This window comes from Vanellus vanellus (assembly GCF_965231255.1).
Source record: "Vanellus vanellus genome assembly, chromosome: 3".
In the NCBI taxonomy this organism is placed as follows: Eukaryota; Metazoa; Chordata; class Aves; order Charadriiformes; family Charadriidae; genus Vanellus; species Vanellus vanellus.
In genome coordinates, this window is record NC_138907.1 from 32,857,144 (window position 1) to 32,880,926 (window position 23,783).

The window sequence follows — 23,783 nt, forward strand, 5'->3', positions numbered from 1 at the left end:
TTTATTTTATGTTTTATTTTAGTGAGAGTGTGTTAAAACTGGATGCAGAAATTACAATAGCTTATAAAAGCTTAGCTGAAATCTGAAATACCTGAAGGCCTTGAATTAGCATGAAAATACAGAGCAGGAAAACAACATACTAAGAAGTGAATTCAGCTTTCAGAAAAGCACCTTACATTTTGTATAAAATTGTTTTCCCTCTTTTCTTCCGCTGGCCACACAGTGTGATTTTTGATTAACTATCTCATCATACCCAAGGCGACTCAAAACCCCAGCAAATCTGACACACAGAGAACACTTTCCTGCATTCACCTAGAATAAATGCACCACTGCCTCTCAAGTACTATTCACCCGAAAAAGGAGCAAACTCAAATTCCAAAGGTTACTACAAATCACTTCTATGCCCTGCTGCAGGAGCATTTAAGAGACAACTGATCTTTGTACGTTAAGGGTGTTCTGGAGGTGCAGAAACTGAAGCTGAGCCCAGAAGAGCATTTTTTAAGTTCCGCACTCTTCCTGAAAAAGCCTGCCTGTTTCTCCCACAGAGCTCTCTTACAAGATAATCAGACCCTTACAAGCTACAACTGCCTACTATCAAAAGAGAGAGAGTACAATACTGTCTAATTAATCTCCTAAAGACTTGGCATGCATAAGTATTTCTTGTCCTACTTTGCTAAGCGATTAGAGCAAGTTTTGTTCCTTTCCAGACCTCCCAGCACACCTCTCTCGGAAAGCAGATGGCACCTTTACCTGTTCTGAGAAGGAATTTCTTAATTCCCTCAGCACATGAAAATCCTGGGATAGCGAATCCAATGCACTAAGTCATTAGTTAATCCACGTGAGTATGCAGCACTTTTTCCCCTTGGGAGTCTGTTACCAGAGGCACACATATTTAACTAGACATGGCAAGTAAAAGGAAAACAAAAAAGCATGAAGACAAAATTAATTTCAACACAAGACATACACACATGCATCTTTTACCTAAAGACTTACTCGTCATAGACTGACGGTAGCATGAACAGGCCCCAACTCCTCAGACCCTCAGCGGACCAGAGAACAGACCCTGTCTCAATGTTAATGCTTTACCTCAAGAGTCCCTTTTTAAACAGCAAGTCTTTCACTCTTATCAGTTCTTGGGGTTTTTCCTTTCCTGTCAAAACAAGTAATTTTAGCTACAGCAAAGAGGCAGAACCTTCACAGCTAATGTTTTGGACAGCGTCCACTAACATCCCTTGAGTGTTTATTGTTGGGTGCTTTCTTCTAACCATTTTTTCCCCTGCCAAAATCCCATAATTTAAAATCAATGTATCACATGGTAGGTCTCACTGGCCAAGCAGTATTTCCATCTTTATTTTCACATTTGTGCTACGAGAGAGTTTATAAGGCCTTGAAAATACAGTCCCTAAAGAAAACATTTACAAAATACCATTGTGTAAATTATAAGACATTGGAAATCAAAACTATTTCTCTACTATACCAAACAAATTAATGCAAATTAGTTATCTCTTCTCAAAAAAGCAGTATAAGAAAAGAACACTCATTTGGCTCCTTTATGCAAGTAAAAGCTGCATCTCTGGGATGACAGGTATACGACAAAATTCACATAAAACTGTATGAACACTAATACTGCAAACAAAAGACAGAAGATGTTGACTAAATTTGAACTATATTTCTGTAATTATCTTTAAAAAAGAGCAGATATGCCTGCGGATCTGAGATGGAAGATAGCAAGGAAACACAGACATAAAAGCATGTAAAGAATGAGTGAAACAAAGAGAGGGTTCGAAACGAACACAGGCTGAAACTTAGACCAGTAAAAAGAAAAGAAAATATAGCTTGAGCCCTCCTCCATTTCAGGAAATGAATAGATCTTTTGAAAATTACCGTAAGTGCAAAGATATTTCTTTGCGCCAACAATATCTTCTGAAGGAAAGAACCTGCAGGGTCTCAAACTTAAACTAATCCCATTGGAAAAAAAGTACAATTATAAATTATAACGGAATTCACAGTCTAAAATTTAATCAAATATGAAACTGCATTATCAGACAGAATGATTATTTCTAACTGACCTTCTGTAATCAGTTAATTTAAAAGTCTGCTCTGCTTGCATATTCATAAGCAATGACCAACTTTCTCTACGGAAAAATGAATTATCATGGCTCAACAACTTGAATTCAATGGGCATACCACATTGAATTTAAACATAGTCTCAGTTCAGGAAGACTACTAGACTTGATCTTTTATCTTTTTTTAATTTTTTAAGGAAAAAAAAAAACAAACAAAAAACCTTGTAAATGTGTTTCTAGAAAGCTAACAAGCTGTTGCCTTCAAGCCAAACCATTTCTACTGTTCTAGAGTTCTTGTGAGGAAGTAGAGTATAGTGTGCCAGTACCATTACACATCAGGACCAGAATCCTCTCATTTTATGCTAGTTTCTCTAATATTTTTTTCCAAATTTTAATAAAACATTGCTCAAGTAAGGTATAATTAGATTTTAATTAACTGAACCAAAAAATATTCATAGCTACATTATCAGTTTGCTGGTTCATATCAAAGAATTATCAATACCAACATAATTATTGCACTCCCAAACAAATAGAAAACATTCTGCTTTCATTTCATAGATGCCCCATCCCTAGAGGTGTTCAAGGCCAGGTTGGATGGGGTCTTTGAGCAATCTGGTCTAGTGGGAGGTGTCTCTGCCCATGGCAGGGGGGTTGGAACTAGATGATCTTTAAGGTCGCTTCCAACCTAAACCATTCTATGATTCTGTATGTCCGGCTTGGGATAGCCAACTTTATATTTTTGGTTTAAACTAACGATGGCTTGAAAGCCCATAAGATGCTGGAATGCATTATACCACCCTTACCACTAGCAAGGTCTTTATTTCCTGCAAAGCAGGTATATTATATATACATATAAACATATGAACACATTTAGCCATCGTTGTCTGGTAATTGGCAATCTGAAGTTATGCATGTATTTTCCCTCCAATGCAACACCATCCAGCTGAAGAGTCTTTCGTTTGCTCAATCCTGTTGCTTCCTCAGGCAACCATTAGCAATAACAGAGAAATTTGTGCTTCTTGGAGGAAAAACTGATGCCTATCAAATATACCGGGCAGAGACAATGAAGGAGACTAGGGCATTTACTACATGAACCCGCCTGGCCACAAAAAAGCACTGCTGACAGAGAGGGGCATTGACAGTGTTAAGGGCGGTGCAATCTACTGAGAAACTTCGAGCAAGTTCGACTGTCTCCTCCAAGAGCTTTCTAAAACTATCCTTCTCACAATGTCTAGAAATACCTTTAAGTGTTCCTCAAGAAAAGGAATAACAGTAATACACCCTGATCACAGAGGGGATAGCACTAGATGAAGATGTCTTTGAAACAGGTAGTGGAAGGATTGCCAGGTGTAGCTCCTTAAAAGAGAAGTGATGAAAAGTGTCTGAAAACTAACAGAAAAGATGAGGCAAAGAAGCAGCTTTTGTTTTGTCCTCATGGACTGTAAGTTGCCCTTGTGAAAACATCCAGCAACGTGAACAACTGATGTTGGGAAGGAGCATGTCACAGACCCAACAGAGTCACTGCCTACAAGAATACTCACAGATTCAGTGACTCCAACTATCCTTTAAAGAATATTCAAAGGCCTCCCCCCACCCCCGCAGTTTGTTATCTAACACAAACACACAGTTCACAACTGAGATTTTTCTCTTGTTCATGGTGGTAGACTTCACTTATCCTTAAGGCAAGATACATTAGTACAGGGTACTAATATAGGCTGACTGTATCTCTGATAGGATATTCTCATAGCCTACAGAATAAGTGGACAGGAGGACCATGAGATGTGGAAATGGGCTTCCAGAGGAAATCTTGAAACATTTGGGGAAGTGTCATAATGAGATCAACTGCCTCGCACTATTAAAGTTGCATAAACTCAGGCAAACATCCTGGAGAACTGGAAGGAACACCAGGAAAATGGAAATAGAGACTACCTAACTGGACCCGAAATTAAATAAAGCATAAAATTAAGCAAATAAAGAAGCAAAACAACTAAGTCTGAAATGCATTCAGATTTTAGTCATGCAAGGTTCTCTTGCTGAACAGCATAAAAAGAAAGTATATTGGCAAAGCTACCTAACAGAGCATTGACTATAGAGAGAGTATAGGTTTAGGCAGAGCCTAAGCTTTAGTTTGTGTACCGTCTCACTGACAGCTTGCTCAGCCATTTCTCACACCCAGGACTGGATACCAGCTTGTGCCACCTCTAGCCTTTCCAGTCTCCAGGGACCACAGGATCAGAGAAGAGTGAGGCTGCAAAGGTGAGCCCGCAATCCCTCCTGCCATGCAAGGACTCCGGTAATTAAGAGACGCGTGATGATTTTGCTAGCGTTCATACTGCAGCTCTCAGCTAAGACTAATATTAGCTATGTTAGTGCTCCTTCTCCACTTACCAGAACTTCAGGATACGCTACTTGATTTTACAGCGGAGAAGCAAAAGAAAGAATACTCATTCAGACAGTTTGGTTCTAGTAGAGAGACAGCAGTCTTAAGCCCAGTAGCAACTGTTGCCCACTTAAGAAATGAGTGAGTTCATTGAGAAATCAAGATTAATTCAACATAAATTCAAGAAAAGATCCAGAAACTCAGGAGGCTAGTGCTCTGGGCTCATGTACAAGCTAAACAGACATAGGTTGAAAGAAACGTAATCCTGAACAGCCTTTACATATTCTGGTCCAACCTTCTGGCCCATCTAACTGTATGACCACGAAAAATACGGTCAAACTCATGTGACAACTGAAAATTATTATTATATTTTTTAATACAACAATATGAATGGAAAGCCATGAGACGTCTTTTCCCCTGTTTTGCTAGTACACAGTGATTAAGTCTCTTATCACATGCACATTAGTTAGTACAGCAGAAAAACATTTTCTCCCACTTTGCCATCCTTCAGTCAAATGATCCATGCATGTTCCTAGTGTTCTCCTAAAACTAGTATTTTCTGGATTGAAATACTATATTTTAAGAGCTAATATTCTAGATTTTCCATATTCTAGGGAGAAATTGCATTATCAGAGGAGCTCGTGCCAAAAAATGAAAGGAAATATTTCCCCACTGAGCACTTCAGACAACTAACAGAATTAATTTTGCATTCTATACCACAAGATTTAAGCAAGAAAGGCAAAACTGCTTGTCTTATCAGATATTTTATTCTCTCAAAATTAAATACATAGTATCAAACTGTAGAAGATTTTTCTCAATTTCTGGATTTGCTAGGTGAGAAGTCCAGCCAAAACACCGTGATTAACTAAAGCAGAACTTCTGACCTCAGCATATTCTTGCCTGCTTACACCTTGAGATAGAAAGCTAAGTTTTGTAAACTGTGCTAGGAAATGCTGAAATTTTGGAAAGAGAGGTAAATATATACAATGATTTTACATCAATAGAGAATGACAAAGCAATACAAGGTAGCTAACTCCCTCTCAGCCCTATAAATATTAACAATTCTGGACAAAGAGGACCAACAAAAGGGAAAAGCTAGAAGAGAAATTCAGAAGACTAAAACAAGGAGAAAAAGGAGTCATTTCCCAATGTAGAAAGGCCCTGAAGGAAGAGGACACTGGACGATGATAGGAAAAACTTGTTTTCTGTCAGCCCTCTTGAATTCTTTCCGCTGAACTATTTGTATAGCTACCATCTTCACCACCCGGCTACACAGACAATCCTAACACTCGCTCTCGGCACTGTATGACTTCCCAGAAGGACCTCCTGAATGCTGGCCTCACGCAGGCTGTAGTCAAGCTGGCCAGGCTACCCCAGGAGAGGATTCCCAGCCAGAATCCTCTTTTGGGGACTTCTCATTTTAAACCAAGTGCAAGCACAGCAAAAATAAAAGGCAGAAAACCTGTGCCTGGTTTCTGAAACCCCTTGCTAGCTGGGTCAAGGAAACAAATGAGGATTCACTGGGGAAACTGTGTGGAGCTGACACCCGAACCAGAGAAAAATACATTCAAAATTAAGATTCTTTCAGGTCTGGCCTAAAGAGGAACAATGTAACGGCATAGCTCTAGTGTTTGAAAACATGGACTAAAATATATACCATAAATGCCGACAGTACCAGCCAAAAGGTCCTTTTGCTGCAAAAGTTCCTGAATTAAACTAACTCTTCTGATGGTATAAAATGTGACTTTGTCACCACTGCCTATCCATACCAGATAAAACTCAGCAAGGCCTCAGTGACCATATGCATATAAAGAACCTAAACTTATATATAGGTTATCATAAATATGTGTATACATTTGCACGCATACATACATCTCCCATATATACAAATCGGTCGGATAAATATAGAAGGACAGGAATAAATAGTTTTCAGAATTCACATTTGTTTTAGAAAATTAAACACTCGATAGCATTGGATTATAAATAATCAAAACACATCTGGACATATAAATTCAAGACAACTGAAAAATGAACATGAAAAATCTGAATATAAAGAGGTTAAAAATAAGAAAAAAAATCTAATAAAATGCAGGATCCAGTCCTGCATTCTGTTTCACTTAAACTCCCCAAGTTCAACTGAAACAAAAGCAATTTAAGGCTTTCGGTACAAGAGCGGTAGGTTAGGGGTCCAAGAATGAAATCTTCTGCTGCCATCCCAAATACAACAAACAGAAGAGACAGTAATGCTAAAATAGTCTGAACTTACCCACACATTTCCCAGACAAAGAGAACCCACCATTGCGACTTTAAAGTCATACTCTGAAAACCATCGTGTTCGTTGCCCTTATGTAGGGGCTCACATACTGGAACATATAACAATTGCATCTTTGCCAACAATACAACAGCCAGACTTTTTAGAACAAAATAGTTCAAATGGCATTAGCCACCCATAAGGGGTGTTTGGGCTTTTTTGCAGCTACTGTAAGCATAGAACAATTGATGCTGTTAAACGTCTGTCTCACACCCCTGATAGTAAATGAAGAACAATTACAGAAGAGCCAGGTATTTAAAGAATGCCTTCACTATCCATTAAAAGCTAACTCAACAAGTTAATGATAATAATGATTAAGATTTTGAAGACAGCCACAGAAAGCAATACAGCCTTCCTGACAAGCATCATATAGCCAAATGATAAATATGGAGTCTAATAACTAGAAATACAAGCATTTAAAATAAACATTGCTGTACATGAGATCTAGAGCACGACAGCCAATACACTTGAGCAGCACAATTAGCTGAATCAGCTCAACAATGACTGAAATCTGCACTCAGTATCAACAATTAGACAAGGGGAAACAATCTTCCCAACGCTACATACTGGTATGAAAACCGCAGTGGCCCATTCCCTCAAGTTCTGTGATGGCAATGCCCTCCTCCCACATGGATGCAACACCAAGTATTCCCATATATACTAGCCCGCAAGAACACATTCAACACTCACTGGGTTTCAGGGAATGCTAATGTCCTCTTGCCTCCATCCCCACTGAGGCTAATGGAGCCTTTTCGATAGCAACTGGTGGGCAGAATAATTCTGGGGAGACTAGCTGGAGACCTGAAGTAAAAAACCCAAATCCTTAAACTGACAGTTAGCTTGCATATACTGCTACTGTCTGCTCTTTGCCAAACAGAATATACTTCAAAATCATTGGAAAAATGGGGTTAACATTTTGCATAAGCACTTCAATTATTAACTGGCTCACATTAACAATCAACTAGGCTAACATAACAAACAATTCTTGTTACTCAAACTGGCGTCATTGTAATGAGCTCCAAATTAATCTCATCCGTACACAATCACTAATCTTGTTTCGTGCCAACTGAATTTTTAATCGGAACGGAGTGAATCATAGGTTGTTTTTAAAATACATTTCTAATACTTGTCATCCAGAATGAATAAACACTAGAGCAGGGAAGAACTTTTCTATTTACATTCTGAGAAGCTGACTTTATTTATGCATACTATACACACAAGCACCAAACGCATACGATAGGTGAGAAAATTTTTAATGAAGATAAAAAATAAGTATGTTTATTTCTAATAATGCTTTGAGCATGAATAGCATCAGCAAGCTAAAAACATCTAGCCCTCTGACTGCAATTAAAACTGCATGACCAACCAAAATTAAAGGAACAGTTGCCCCTCTGTTGAGATGCTCCTTGAGCTCTACATCGTTCAAGAAGATGAGTAGACCCACAACCAGACCCTGCGACCAGCAGAGTAACTACTTCTGGTAAGGCATATAATGCAAGCATATATTTTGCAGTGCTAAACTTGAGATTCAACCGGAGTTTCAAACTGAAGTGACTTTGTGCAAGACGTAGAAGCAAAGCTGAGTTTTATTGAGCAGTTTTGACTTGCTTCTGCAATTGCAATACCAGTTTAACAAAGCAAGAGTGGTCAACATATCACCCCACTACTGAAACACAGGCCCAACCACTGGGGAATTCTTTGGGGAAAAAAAAGATAGTATGAAGTCTTCACCTACAGCATCTGCTTTTTAAAATGCAGTATTTCTGGAATCTTGTTTTAGCTGCCTGGCTAACAGCTGCTTAACTGAACACCTGTTACTGAGCTTAGATGAAAACCTAACTCGAAGGTCTGCCCACGGCCGTGGAAACTGAAGGAGTGAGTGAAGCGATCTGCAGCACAGCCATTCAAATGTCTTCAGGGAGGTCTACTGACAGCCTCTATTAGAGCCACGCGAGCTTAAGGAATCTGGAGTACCTGGTTCTCATCTCAAGCTAAGCATAATGCCTGACTCAAGCCATGTAACAGCATGTGATGACTTCTGCTTGGAAAACAAGACGCTCAGGCAGACGAGAGCAGCGCAGGAACGCTCAATGTCAGAATTCCCACAGATCCAGCGGCACATATTACTTACTTAAGAGACCGTGCTCCTCATTTAAAACCATCTACATGCTTTTGTGCATAGTAGATTCTGTTTTGATTGCCAGGAACTGTTGCATCAAAACTATTTGAAGATTGCTCAAGATTAAGAGCATTAAATTACGCTCAACGTGCTAATCTATTTTTACAGTCAGTAGAAAGATATGTTAACACATTAAAATTCTGCTAATATCTTAGCATTCAATTAAAATTATCTTCATTAAACAGCTCTAAGATCTGTGGAAACAAGGGAGTTATTAAAATATTTGGCATAATAAGCAAGTTATTGTTAACGTAACATTCTGATGAAAAACTCTTGTATTCTATGTTGAATATTAAAAGGTGAATGCAAAAGCAAAAATACACTGTTTAGACCATAGCTGCAAGGTGGAGATAACACGCTCTGATAACATCAGGATGGACTGCAGGAGAATGACCAAAGACCTTATCAAAAAAGGTTACATTTACATAGCAAGGCATAATGACCAAAGGAAAGCTGTTGGCTTGCAAGATTTCTTTTTTGGTTTGTTTTTAATTAATTTTAAAATAGGCTGCTTAATATCTCATTATGCATCAAGGAGCAAACGGCTCTTCAAGCCGCTTTCCAACAAAGAGTACAGGAAGTCTGTTCTGCACTTAGGCAGAAGAAAAGCAACGCTCCCAAAAGAAGTATCATTAATGAACAATGTAAGAAAAAAAGATAACTAAGGATGTTTTTATCCTTGCAGATTCCCCTGCGGATCACCAGTGCTAGTGACTTCTTTTCACATGAAAAATATGGCATCATATCACACTCCATCTGAACAGCAAGATGTCCCAAATTATCTTTAATATCTCATTTGGTATTTGTTATTAATTTCAGCGTTCCAGCCCATTAAAAAAATGCTCCTCTTCCTTTAACATCAATTGCAGAAAGTGGTTGCTAGTGTGAATACTTCTCAGAAGGTTGTAAGATTGTGAAACAACAAAACAGAAAAAAGGGAAAATAGGAGAGCTGGTAAACAGAAGATTGTGAAAACAGTTCTAGAACTGTCATATGAAGTAAAACCTTTTCTATAAACTATGAAGTAAAACCTTTTCTATAAACAAGCCTAACAAAATAGCTGTTCAGCAGCACCATGACTCCTTCCCAAAGGAGTTTGTGACCTTAACAGGAAAGTGATTGGGGGAAGAAAAGAAATAAGACATTCACCTTTTAAAAATTCTGTTAGATATGCTAAAAATAATTACTAAAACCAATTATTTTAAGATTGTGTTGTTTCTCAGTATAGCTTAATGAGGTAAATAAAGCTAAAACTGAAAAATAACACATCTGTCACATCACATGTGAAGGACATGTTCAATTCTGTGGCCACTGCCTCATGTTCCCCCATGACACCTACACCCCAAAACTGAACAGCACAGCACAACAGCTTCTGACTGACTTTGGGGAGCTTCCATACCTGATGAAATCACCCAGCTGCCCTGGAGATGTGGTGACAAAGCACAAGAGAGGCTGCAGGAGAGGTCTATGCAAAGAGTCTCTCCCCCAGCAAGGCTCTACACCAGAAGTTCAACAAAAAGACATTTCCCACGTGTCTGGTTTTGCCAGTGGTTCCCATATACCCTTACAAGGCTGCAGGTCTGCAAAGGCAGCAGAATGGAGCCCTAAAAGAGGGGAAGAGCAAGAGAGCAAAATGCTCTGCGTTTCAGAATGCCTTAATATGGCTTTACTAACTACTAGGAACTTCTGCAAGAGAGATGTATTTTAAAAGTATAACCATTGCTAGCTTCTTCACACAAGACTTTACTACTTGAGGCTCATTTTGGATAGCAAACAAAATGCTTGGCTTCAGGTTGTGGTATTTCTTCTTCCGTAGTAAGAAGACTGTTTAAAAATATTTTCTCATTAAGTTAATTTTTGACTCTTCTGCCTTTTAAAAGGGCATTTCTTTGTCTTTATGGTAACACCAACACATATGAGAAGATAGCTTTCTTTAATGTAGCAGTTCCAACAACATACAACCTGGTTCTATCCTTGCTCATGAGAAAACAAAAATCGACATCACTACACAAAATTATGCTACTTCTAGAACTAAATGCTTTTTAAAGACACAATTGATCAATCCTTTTTTCTGAGACAGATCTTTCAAGATGGTCAGGATATTAAATAGACATTTCTTTAAAGATATTCTGAGTAGTTACTGCAAATGTCATCTTTTCTTGAGTAAAATATTTTTAAAAACCTCATATTTATGGATTCAACCTTAAATCAAGTTAGAAGACAGAGTGTTTATACTCACATAACAGTGAGATAAAAGGTGGCTTTTTTTTTTATTCTGCATTGTTAGCAAATTCCTATTGCTGAAGCTATTCTACAAAAAGCCAAAGTCTCTTTGCATGGTATAAGGTTCTCAAACAGCAAAGTACTTACATGCAAGGCAGAAGGATCTGGCAAAAATTCAGCATCCTCTCCAAAGATAAAATCTGGTGGCAGGTCAGGATAGTGAGCATTGAAAATTATATCCCCTGAAAAGTAATAAATGAAAACATTGTTTACACTTTTATGTATGTACTTATAAATAAAATATTGTACATGAGATACACATTTTTAATATAAAATTTGATAGCTACATTAAATATTTCATGTATATATCCATATAATTTTTACAAAAATTCACATGCATATAAGCATCAGATGTTTTGGGGGATGAAGTCAAATTCCTGAGGCACAGCTTCTTCCTCCTCTGCAAGCAATGAAACATGAAATACATTATTGCTTCATCTCTCAAATGGCAATTCAAACACTACTGAGAGTTGCCTCAAAACTCCGAGTTAGAAAAGTGATCTTGTTTTTTAAAAAAGTACCATATTTAGATTGCTGTGTTTTGCATATTAAGTTGAAGTCAAATGCAAACTACTAAGATCAGGATTTTCAAAATACTGGAGCTTTTAAAACTTAGTAGCACTTACTCCCTCTTCTCCTCGCCACCCCCAACTCTTAGAAAGAATAATACACAGTTCAATAGGAACCATTCCAACTATCCAAATTCTGGCCAAGAGAAACGCAGTATTACACATTTAAATGGAGAGACTAAAATTAACTAAAAATATAAAACTTCATCACAGCTTGGCACTGAGTTCTCATTTGCCAGTGTCATAAGATATACAATTAATTACTGATGGCTGACTACCTAAAGAAATTTGGGTTGTATTATTTTACTACTAAACATACTTCAGAGTTCATATAGGTCAAGAGGTGGTCATCTGCATGTGAGCTCGTAAAAGCACACCCACCATTCAAAAAAAAAAAAAAAAGTATCTAGCATTACTTCTCTACCTCCCAATCTTTCTCTCCTCCTTATGAAGAGATGAAAGAATAACTCCAAGCTTTTGCATAAAGCAGTTTTGTGAAGTAGCAGGCATTAGAAGAAAGAAGTCAGTACCTACTACGTGTTACCACTTGTGTAAAATCTATACAGCAAAATAAAACCAGTGTGGTAAGCCTTGCAAACAATTCTGTTCAGAGAAAGTTAAACCACTTTTTATTTCTTCAACAATTATGAATGCACAACTGGAGAAAAGCATTAGATGAACAAATCTTACAAAGCCACATCGCTGGCTCAGTGATGTCACCGTCTCAAGACATTCAACACAACAGTTTTAATTGCTAATATTCTGTAAACTTATCTTGGCTCTAGCTGCAAGCAAGTATGCTGTAAAGATTAATCTGCAGAGGCTGAGGGCTCATGACCAAGAAGTCAACGGCCAGTCTGGGGTAGGTATGCTCTACAGTATCTCTCCAAATCATGAACTCACTGATCATACGACTCGGTAGAGGACAGTGTGGGTTCCTCTTGTCTGCACCCCTACCTTCCTTTCACAAATGTCAGGAGCACACGTTAAGTACAGTAAGCAGGAAAAAGTAGAGGTCTGCCAGTTAAAATATCAACACAGTATGCATAAAACGAATCCTAGAGAAAATGCATAAAATTACAACAGGAAATGCACCTATATTAAGTAAGAGAAAATAATTACTGGACTGCTTAAACTGTAATACAGCAATGAAGAATTCAGAAAAGTTGATGTTTACTAGACAAGATAGTTCCTATGCCACTATAACTCAACCCTTTTTTTCGTATTTACTGCAATTAAAAAGTCATGTATGACTCTTTACAACAACCTCGCCGATTTCTACATACAGGGCAGGCAACTCTTGAGGTTATGCGTTGAAGGAAATAGCACCTTAAAAGGCATTTTTAGATTGAGCTTTGCTTCATAGATAAAGAGGTGTGTTATGAATAACTCAGAACACAGTACAATGTAAAAGCTTGACCTGTGACTTAGGTAGCCCAATGTTACTCTGAAGGAAAGAATTATATCTGTGTTTTTGCCATGTTCTTATGTGATGCTAAGCCGCTCATTTACCATAAACTTTTCATATTGCCATTGCCAGTTGCATGCTTTTCTTTCTCTGCATTCCTGCTTTAAGAAAGTTGATGAAATAAAATACACATAGCTACAACTCAGCTCACTAGGAGCTGCGCACCAACTACATAGATAATACAAAAGGCTACTTAGAATAAAAGAAGGATCAAAATAACTGCATATTTTTGTGTTATACCTCCATATTTGATCAGTAAAAAGCTATTACAGAACCTTACATCATGAGGTGGCTCCAAGACTCTGTTTATAGTAGTGAGATAGGCAATAAACTGTATTCACCTCTGCAAGCTCCACATTAACGGGTGAACCTCAGGCAGGCTGTGATAGTAGGTGCAATGTGAAGGTTCAAGCAAGTCCAAACTCTTTTTCCTCTCTGTGTTTTCAGTTCTACAGCAACATGAAGTGAAGAGAACTCACAGAAGCTACCAGAACATCATCATATGCAGTGCTCAAGTATGACAGTAAATTAGAATTGGCATTATTAGTTTAACATCATAGGCAGTAAACTTTTACAATTTGGGGTTCGGGTCCCCTCCATATCCAATGCAGTGATTCCTGCTGTGGGACAGGGGCAGCAGCTGGGGGTGGTATCCTCTTTGACCACTCAGGTGTGATGTGTGGCCACGCTGAGGTCAGGAATGTCCCAATTGCAGCTGGCCAAACCAATCTATTGCCTCTCTCACATGCTCGTAGCTCTTCAGTACCTACCACACCCGCTCTTCCACTGAATGTTAGTGGCATATCACTCCTTACCCACAGTGAGTAATCAACGATGCAGACATTTTGGTTTAAAAAGTTTTCATGACCTACTGATATCACAGAACTATTCAGTACAAGGGAGAGAATCCAGAGTAAAAAGTAACGTTGTGATATTTGATTTTCTGTTACTATTACTTACACTTGCTTCTACTTGCCCAGGGTAAACATGCTTCAAATCCAAAATCCCAAGTCCCTTTGGTAAAAGTCATTTTGACAGCCAATATATCAGCATTAAAGACAATGTATATTCCAAGATTATTTTTCCTATATTGTAGTAATTTTCCAAAAGGCTATATATATATAGTATGGCTGAAGGGTTCTCTATGTTTCAAAATAAATAAAACTATTATTTCAGTGCCTGTTAATCATACAATCACAAAACACTAGTGCCGAGACCATACTCAAAACATTTTACAACCCCATGGAACCTAAAAACCCATGCTATTTTCCTTATTTTCTAACTAAACCAGAAATATATAATTTAATGAATAATTAACACTCTATTTCCTACAGTACCATGCAAATGTAAACCCTAATTTATTCTGATACAGTCAAACCTCACAAAGGCTGGGTGACAATAAAGACAAAAAAAAGTGCAAAACAAAATGGTGTTTCCAGTTCAATGTAAACATTTAGAAAAGAGCAGTGCTTCTCTATCATCAGTGGTTTTCAGTCAGTCAGTTAAATACAACATCTTACTATTGAGGATGATAAGATCTGACCTTAGAATAATTTTTTCATGTATTTGGAAAGGAAAAAAAGCATCCCCTCAGCCAAATCTTATTCTAGTAAGTCTCATTTCTGCTATAAATCCAAAGACATTCACACAGTTGTTAAAAGGAAAGAAAAAAGAACCTTTTTTTGAACTATGCTAGACATTCACCCTGGCCTCTGTAACTTTTCTGCTCCATCCTCTCTCCTTCCATATATTTTCTCTTATGCCTTGCTTAATTTACTATACAAGGACAGAAAAAGTAACACCTTTGACTCTAGAAAGCTTAGGTACCAAGGAATCAGTTTGCCCTATTCGCAACTACGAGCATGAGCTATTGTCATAAATTATATATTCTCAACAAAAATACACCATAAATAAAAAATGCTTCTTTACACTCAAATAAAACATGTTTAAACAATCACAATGGCCAATGCAACAGCAAATCTGGTTTTACTTCACGTAAGTATTAAAACTATTCTCTGCAGTGAGCTTACAAAATATAAGGCGTTAAATATTTTGAATCACAAGCTACCAGTTTGTCCTGACCTAGTAGAAATATCTTTTTTTTAAAAAACTACTTTATTTAATAACTTACATGATATCACCTGTGGCTTACCCTCTTCAAATATAATTGTGCTGGGGTAATAACATAAAATTTTCAACCAATAAAGCCATTTGCAAAATTAGAGTCTGAGAATGGTTACCATTTCAATTTCAAAAGCAAAACCACCAAAAAAAAAAAAAAAAAAAAAAATCAAAGTACTTCTGCATTCTCTCCCCTTCTTGCCCTAATCAAACAAATACCCTTTTCATTGCATCTCCAGCACGGGTATGTAGTTCCTCATATGTTTTGACTCTGTTGGCCCTTATTCCCTTGACAGAAAGCAAACTGTGTGGCGTTCCACAGCACTATTGACCATTCCAGTGTAAGAACAAGGCAAGCAAGACCTTCACACTCAGACCATATTTATCTTATTTCTGTAGATATACTGCCCAATAATTACTTCAGTGGAATTTCATTTCCAATTAAATACTACTACAGAATTTAAAATTACTTAGATAAAGTTAAAGCCATGGAGTCAAAGATAAATTTAGAAGGAAAAGGGTGTATTATATATCTTTTGCTTTTCATTATCCAAAAATATTACTTTCTCTTCCTTTTCTTTCCTCAGGCAAACAGCATTAAATTTTGAAATATTTTACTTTACAGGGTTTCAAAAGAAAAGTTAATACGCTGCCAATAGACAAAAAGATAGAAATATTGATACTTAAATTTATCATTTCTTTTAACACACATGCACACACAAACACTGTTCTTTTCTCATATATCAAAGTGCATAACCAAGTCTAACAAAGCGGTAAGGATTTAACGACAAGCAAGGCAGGTATAACTCTGAAACTGAGAAATTTCTTAAATTCTTACAGTTGCTTTCCACTGGCCTATCATATATATATAGTTTTTCCCCTCCTGATAACTTCCTTTTCGGGGTATTTTTCTTTCTTTTTTTTAACCTTACTGTAAATTTGGTAGTACTGAAAGATATTATACTGAGAGCGCCACAGCATTAACATCCCTCATTACCTAAAGGCCGCAAAATTAGGAAGCAACGTATCAGTTAACTTCCTAAACTCTACTTTTGAAAGGATATCTATATAGTTCAGCTTTTTCTGATGCCAAGAATTTCTAAGTCAGCACTAAGGATGTAGAATAAACATGTGTGTCCACTGCAGCCTGGAATAAAACCAATCTGAATGGAATTCATCAAAGGAAGGAGATCAACCCATTTGACTTGTAAGAAACAACAAATCCAAATGCAACTCGATCATGAAATGCATTCATAGATAACAGGGAACAGTGTTGAAGCAAGTAACCAATCCTTTGTGCAGAATCAGTTTTGGGAAAATAAAGAAGCTGCTCTTGTTGAATATTAAAAAGAAAAAGATAGTAGAATTATATTATTCATCCATTCAGAATGCTAACCAATCTCTTCTAGTAGCCACACAAATTGTCGAGAAAAAACACTGATCAGTTCCGTCTATAAACAAATTCTACCTAAACCAGCCACTGTTAATTATCTTTACAGGTACAAAAATAAGCAGTAATTCACTACAATCTGCAACCAAGATACTAAGTCAGCGTAGTCAGCAGTTTGAAAGGATTTAAATAAACTAAATGCAGACTTGCTGACTTGTCACTGAATTCCACCCTAAAGATTTTTGCTCTCCAGGCTTTTAGTCAAATATAGTAATACACTACCTGAAGAGTGTTATTAATTAGTTGGCAAGAAAGATATGGTTCCTGAAATGACAATACAATTTTGGTAAATATAAAACTACTACTGGAAGAAGATATACGAGTGATTCTCTTTTGGCTGTGGTGTTGCTGCTGCCAGGCTATTCTTCTCTCAAGCAGAGGAGGATAATTAAACTTCAGAAGCTCCTCTTAAAACTATCTGTTGAAGCAGGACTTCTGCCCATAGGGGAGGACAACTACACTCAAATGGTGTCTGGGAATACTGTGAGACCTTTGTACACCTGACAATAAACAATAATCCTATTACAGTAAACCAAGTGTAGCTTCAACTTTTTACAGGCTGTTTAGCAGAAGTCCTGACTCTTAAAGACAACATCTGGTAGCAAGAAGCCAGCTTTTCAGCTTTATTTCTGCCTTCACATGCAAATCAAGGTATCAGAAAAGGAAAGGCAAAGTCAGTATTAAACATTAAAGACACCTCTTAATGGAGAAATAATTTGAAAAAAGGCATTTGATTGCATAAAAAACCCTACCTCTGTGACACTCGAGAAGAAATCCTAGCTACTCCGTTACATGCAAAGAGGCAAAAGACTCAGCCTCCATGAGGGTGGTTCAGTTTAACCAAGTTGTTTAGTGTCATTTGAAATGCCTCAGGGCACGCTTATGGCAGCTATGACACAAGGATTTTCAAAGAGATAGGTGTCCTTTGGGTCAGCAGCTGAAAAGGCTAAGCAAGATACCCTAGGGAACCTCAGAGTTAAGACACCTATAGTTAGGCAAGTGAATCAAGTCACACTTTTCCAATAAAAGAAAAAAGACATAGGAAGTATTTGCAGTATGGTTGTTTGGTTCTTGGGCAAAGGATTGCAGATATGTTTTTCTTATTTTCTTTAACGTCAGTTGACAAATGCTGCTGTAGAAGAAAAAAAAAAAAAGACGTGTAAGACTGCATACAGAAAGAGAAATTATGTTCCATTGTAAAGTGAGCAAACCTGCAAAAATGAAGTAAATGAGCTGGATCCCAAGCTGAACAAGAAGACAGCAGGACAATCTTAGTTACTTGCACTTCTGTAGCCGGAGAACTTTCTCAGAAATTTTAGTATCAGAATTGAAGAGGGCAAAGATGAGAATAACATATAATACAAGAGAGGATAATATATTGGCAGAAATTAAAGGCAGGCAACACTAGAGAAGTTATAACAGAGACACTGGGTAGGTAAGAAAAGGAAAGGCTAAAGTGAAGGACAAATACATTCAAGCAAATAGACTGTAAACCACCACCAGTAACTGCAGCCCAAACAGGAACAGACAGGAGGAAAGAGCAAAGCAGGAAGGCCATACGGTAATACCAAAGTGGAGGCCTAACCTAAAATCTTTTAAACCTCTGTAAGTTCACACTTGTACATAGACACTTGTAAGGTCACTTTTCTTGATGCAGAAATATATTATTTAAGACTTATACCTGTAAAACCTGTCGTTTACTTGCTCAAGGGAAGCCCAGAACATAAGGAAAAGTGCCAAACAAAAACCCAAACAACCTAAGTGAGAGGAAAGTGGTTATTTAAAAGGGTAAAATATTGTTGTTAACTTTGGATTCTAAGAAGAAATAAATATAATAAAAAGATTAGACTCTGTCTTCACATTTCCCATTAGGCACATTCATTAGATAACCAAGAGGTTACTGAAGGAACAAGATTGATTACTCCTGCCATGTCAAGCAAGACTCAGCAAAACTTCAGAAAACATTGCCCAGAAAATTCTTTGGTACTCTGCATGACCCAGCAAAAGACACTTACCATATAGGTAATGAGATCACCTAAGTACAATCTGAATTACAGCAACCAGAAAGTCTTTCCCATAAGAGCCTCAACTAAACCACAACCGGTGTGAAAAAAACTAATGGTGCACAGAAATAACCTAATGCACACACGCATTGCAGCAACCTAGTTATAAGAATCTTAAATCTTACAATAACTTGTAAAATCATTTTTACACTTTCTTATTGGCACAATAAACAGGTGTTTAGCAAACAAATTTGCTAAGCAGCTTTTAAAAGGGCAACAAGGAGGTCAAGCTCTTCTTCATATTTATAATTTTGTTTCTTTCTAATTACTTTCCAAAGTAGAAAGCCACAGGAAGACTAGATGAACTTACTGAAAGAATTTCATCACAGGAATAAAAGCAGATTAAATTCTGTACAGTATATTGTGGGCAATATTCTTAGATAGTTAGGCTGCAAAACTGCGATTTCCCCCTCTAAAGCCTATAACTGAAAAGAGTAGGAAAATAAGAAACAGAAATCAGAAGAAAAAAAAGAAAAACTAAGCTTCAAATGAGACAAAAGAAATCTTCTTCAGGATCAAGGAAACCAAAGTGGTGGCAGTAGGAGCCAGAGCTGCAATCCACTCACATAAAAACAGTGAAAATCAGACAGAAGATGAAAATACTAGAGTTCAAGAGGCTACAGAGAACAGTAGCATCGCAAGGGCAACACATTGTTTAATCACCGTGAAATTCCAGATGACAGCACTCAAGGACAGAGAGGGAGGGAGGCATCAGTGCCTGAAAAAGAAAATGTGAGGAGCACAGGCAAAAAACAATAAGAGTCAGGCTCTCTTAGTAACAAGAAGCAGCGAAAGCCTGAGTGAAAATATAAAACCATAACCAAGAGATTCCATGGTTTGCTGAAACAAAATTGCCATGACCAAGAAATTGATTCTTAATGGTGTATTTTAATTATTAATATTATTCTACAAAGACTATTACAGCTGATAACTCCGCTTATCCTAACAATTTCTAGGACATCTGCCTTGATGTTTTAGCAAGGAAGACCAATATGTCTGCAAGAATTACAAAAGACTTCACCTCAAATACACAAATACTTCTCCCAGAAAGGATAACAAACTTTTCACAGCAGATATGGCTGTCCAGTTAGCAATACAGGACAGCTCTGCTTACAATAAGTTTGGTCCTTGGTACACAGATTCAACCTCTTACAGGATATTACAGTCAGTTTTCTTGGAGTTAAAACTCCTACTAAGAGCTTTGAAAAATTCAAATACAAAGAAAATCACCGAGTTTAACGTAGCAGCATTGAGTGCTGGATGAACTAATAAAAACAATACAGCTGTCTCAGATTTTAATTGACAGTCTAGCAAGAGTAGGCACAAGTTTTCCAACCATTCTGACCATGAAAGCACAAAATTTATGGTTTCCCTTACAGAAGAAAATAAAGTAAAAGTAGCTCTCTGAAAGCACCATTTAAAAATTTCTGAAGTGTGATTAGTATGACAAACAAATCTCCAACATTGACATAATATTTTCTCCAGTATAAAATAGTGGACATCTCCAAGGTCTCCAAGGTTCCCGGCTAGAGATGAGTAACTGTTCAGCAGCTCAGAATACATGCAAGAGTAAGGTGAACAAGACATTTGAAAAAAACACAAATAAGTAGCTAACTGGATCTCAAGAATCACTGAATGGTCAGGGTTGGAAGGGACCTCTGGAGATCATCTAGTCTAACCCCCCTGACAGAGCCGGGTCACCTACAGCAGGTTGCACAGGATGGCATCCAGGCAGCTTTTGAATGTCTCCAGAGTGGGAGACTCCACCACCTCTCTGGGCAGCCTGTTCCAGTGCTCTGCCACCCTCAAAGGAAAGAAGTTGCTCCTCAGGTTTAGATGGAACTTCCTATGTTCAAGTTTGTGCCCGTTTTACCTTTTGTTCTATCACTGGGCACCACTGAAAAAAGACTGTTCCCATCTACCTGGCACCCTCCCTTTGAGTATTTATAAGCATTGATAAGATCCCCAAATGTCTTAAAATTACCAAAAAAAGCCACTCTTAACTCACAGGATGTTTGATCTTACTGAAGCTAACAAAACAATTATTTTACACTACAGGTAGTCAGCCACTGCCTTGCCTGCAAGCATGCTTTCTTTCCCCTTTCTAAAAAAACAGCGAACTTCCTGGTCTTTTGGAAAACAGGACTGTGACTATGCGGTTATACTTCTCTAAAGTAGCATACCAACAGTTTTCAACACCCTAGGATTCATACTAGGGTATTTGTGCAGTGGCAGCGGTTATGATTGATGATATGCAAAGATCTGATCTGTTGCAAAGAGGATGTAACGCAAACCACAAAGGAACTACACACTTCAGCCTGTATTGGGCACCACATAATGAAGACCATACACTGGAGATCCTGAACATTTTCAGCCAATCTTTTTATTCTGGCAGATTTCGCAACTTTCCTTTGCAGAAATATTCTGCCCCTGAAAGATAACATATCTAGCAACAGCCTACAACAAAGCATCTACAAATCTCTGGTTGCACACCATGGTCGTCTTCCCCTGCCATCATTACAGATCTAAATACAGAATTATTAAAGCTTTCTTGAATCTGCTTGCTTCACTATTTATTCCCCATGCTGTGAGCCTGAAAGATGTACAGCATTTTCAAAAATGTAATGCTGAAATGCAGAGGATTATTATTATTACTTGAATTCACTGCTATTATTAGGTGCCTTTGGAAAAGATACAATTGTTCACAGCACTTTCAGTTTGTCACGTTGAAATATATAGCACAGTTAAAATGTGGTTTGGATTTTGTGAAGGTGAAGAGCAGTTGCATTATAGTTGTTTTGTTTAATTGCTTATGTGATATTCAAAATATAAGAACTGGGGGCGGGGGAAGAGGGGAAGAAAAAGCTGATTTCTCAATATTGAAATTTAATGCATAGTCCATAATCATATTTCTAGGTACTTTAACTGGACTACAGCCATTTAGTATACTAGTATAGTATGTGTGCCTATGTCTTTGCATATGGGCATTTTAATCTACTAACTTTCCTTTATGAATCAGGAACAATTCTACCCTCTACTTAAAACAAGTAAAGACTTAAAGCTCTCAGAATGTAATAACAGTGTCCTGCATGGTGATAAATGAGAGTTACTACAGTCTGATAGAAAATATGATAGCATTCTCTAAAGCAATGTCATCCAATAAAGCTTCTTTTCACTGCATCTTGATTTTAGTCATCAAACAAGTCTCAAGTAGAATCTACTACACATTGCAGAGCACATCAAGACCTAACAGGTTGAGTCTGCTACACAATATCACTTTTCTTAAAAAAAAAAAAAAAGTTCAAATAAGGACAAAAATTCTACTTAGTAGGGTAGTTGGCTTCATATAATATGGCCATTACTTACTGAAAATTCTGAATAAATCCATAGCCACATCTTTTTTTCTTAATTTCTAGCTAAGACTTAATATTCCATTTTTATATTTTGAAAAAGAATGATTAGTAAGCCTGTTGAGCCATGATTTTGTACTTTTAGAATAGATAAAATAGTCACAGTAGACCAATACATAAGCCTAGCTCCTCTCTTGAATACATGAGCAAACTTCCAGACCAAATTCTGGGAAAGACAACTTTCATTCTAAGTGCCAAATGGAAGCTTTAAAGTACTTCTAATTATCCGAAGTTTAACTGCGTTGATTTCTGTTCATAAAGGAGAAGGGCTTCCAGTGCACTACTTGATGCCAAGAAAAATGACTACAGAAGGAATACAACAACATTCTTAATATTTAAAATGTTAGAGAGCTATAGCATGTGTATGATGTAGTGTAAATGGATACTATCAAAGCAGTAAGTCTTAAATATTTCACATTTCTGTTCACATTAAGTACTTGCTCCTCCAGATGGCACATTTTCACAGACTGACAGGACAGCTGAGGTTGGACAGCACCTCTGAAGACTGCCTAGTCCAACCCCTTGGCTCAGAGAAGGGTCAACAACAGCAGATTGCTAAGGGTCATGTCCAATTGGGTTTTGAATATTTCCAAGGATGGAGATACATGAGCTACACAAGCTCTGTGTGCAACCATTTCCATTGTTTGGCCACCCTTGCAAAAAAGTTCTTTTATTACACTTAAATGGAATCGTCTGTATTTCAATTTGTGACCGTTTCCTTCCAGTGACAACCACTGACAGGAGCCTGGCTCCATCTTCTTCATTCCCCCCAGCAGGTATTTATACACACTGATAAGACTTGACCTGAGCCTTCTCTTCTTGAGAAGCCCCAGCTCTCTTGGCCTCTCCTTGTACAACAGATGCTCCAGTCCCTCAGTTGTTTTGAGGTCTTTTGCTGGTCCATGCCTTTCTGAGAGGGTCCCTTACTAGGGAGACCAGAACTGGGCACAGTACTCCAGATGTGGTTTCACCAGTGCTGCCCTAAGTCTAAAACTGCCAAGCTTTAAATTTTACTTTATCTGAAATTCTTCATCCTCTCTCATATTTCAGTTGTTAAAGACAAAAAACAACACTACCATTTTTCATATGCAGACTATCAGCAAGTCATGTTTAGAAAACTATATTTTATGTTCTTAAAACATACAAAAGCAAATTTTATTCTAAGTCTTTGCACCAAAAAACAGATTAACTGAAGAGTGGACAAATGAGCCAGCTACCTACAGATCCTCCAAGGGTAAGGAGGATTTAACCACACCACTAAATCAGAAAAACCAAAGTCACATTTGTCTAAGCTGGTCAATTATACCAGTTAATGTTTAGAGATACCTCATAAAAGAACAGACTTAGTTCTTTTATTGGAGCTTAATAAAGAATTCTTCCCAAAAGAGAAAAAAAGAAACAACAAAGCAAATACAAATCATAAGTTAGTCTAAAAATGGTCATGAGATTGTCTTAGTTATAACATTTTATTAGAAATATTGAG

General features: G+C 37.5%; 1 protein-coding gene across 1 annotated transcript in view; it reads right to left on the reverse strand.

Annotated features, from left to right (window-relative positions):
• BABAM2 (BRISC and BRCA1 A complex member 2) overlaps positions 1–23,783 on the reverse strand; it is a 178,726-nt gene that overhangs the window by 132,283 nt on the left and 22,660 nt on the right. Inside the window, exon 4 of the mRNA XM_082481405.1 lies at positions 11,307–11,401. Coding sequence (XP_082337531.1) covers positions 11,307–11,401 — 95 coding nt within the window. The remainder of the gene's footprint in view (positions 1–11,306; positions 11,402–23,783) is intronic.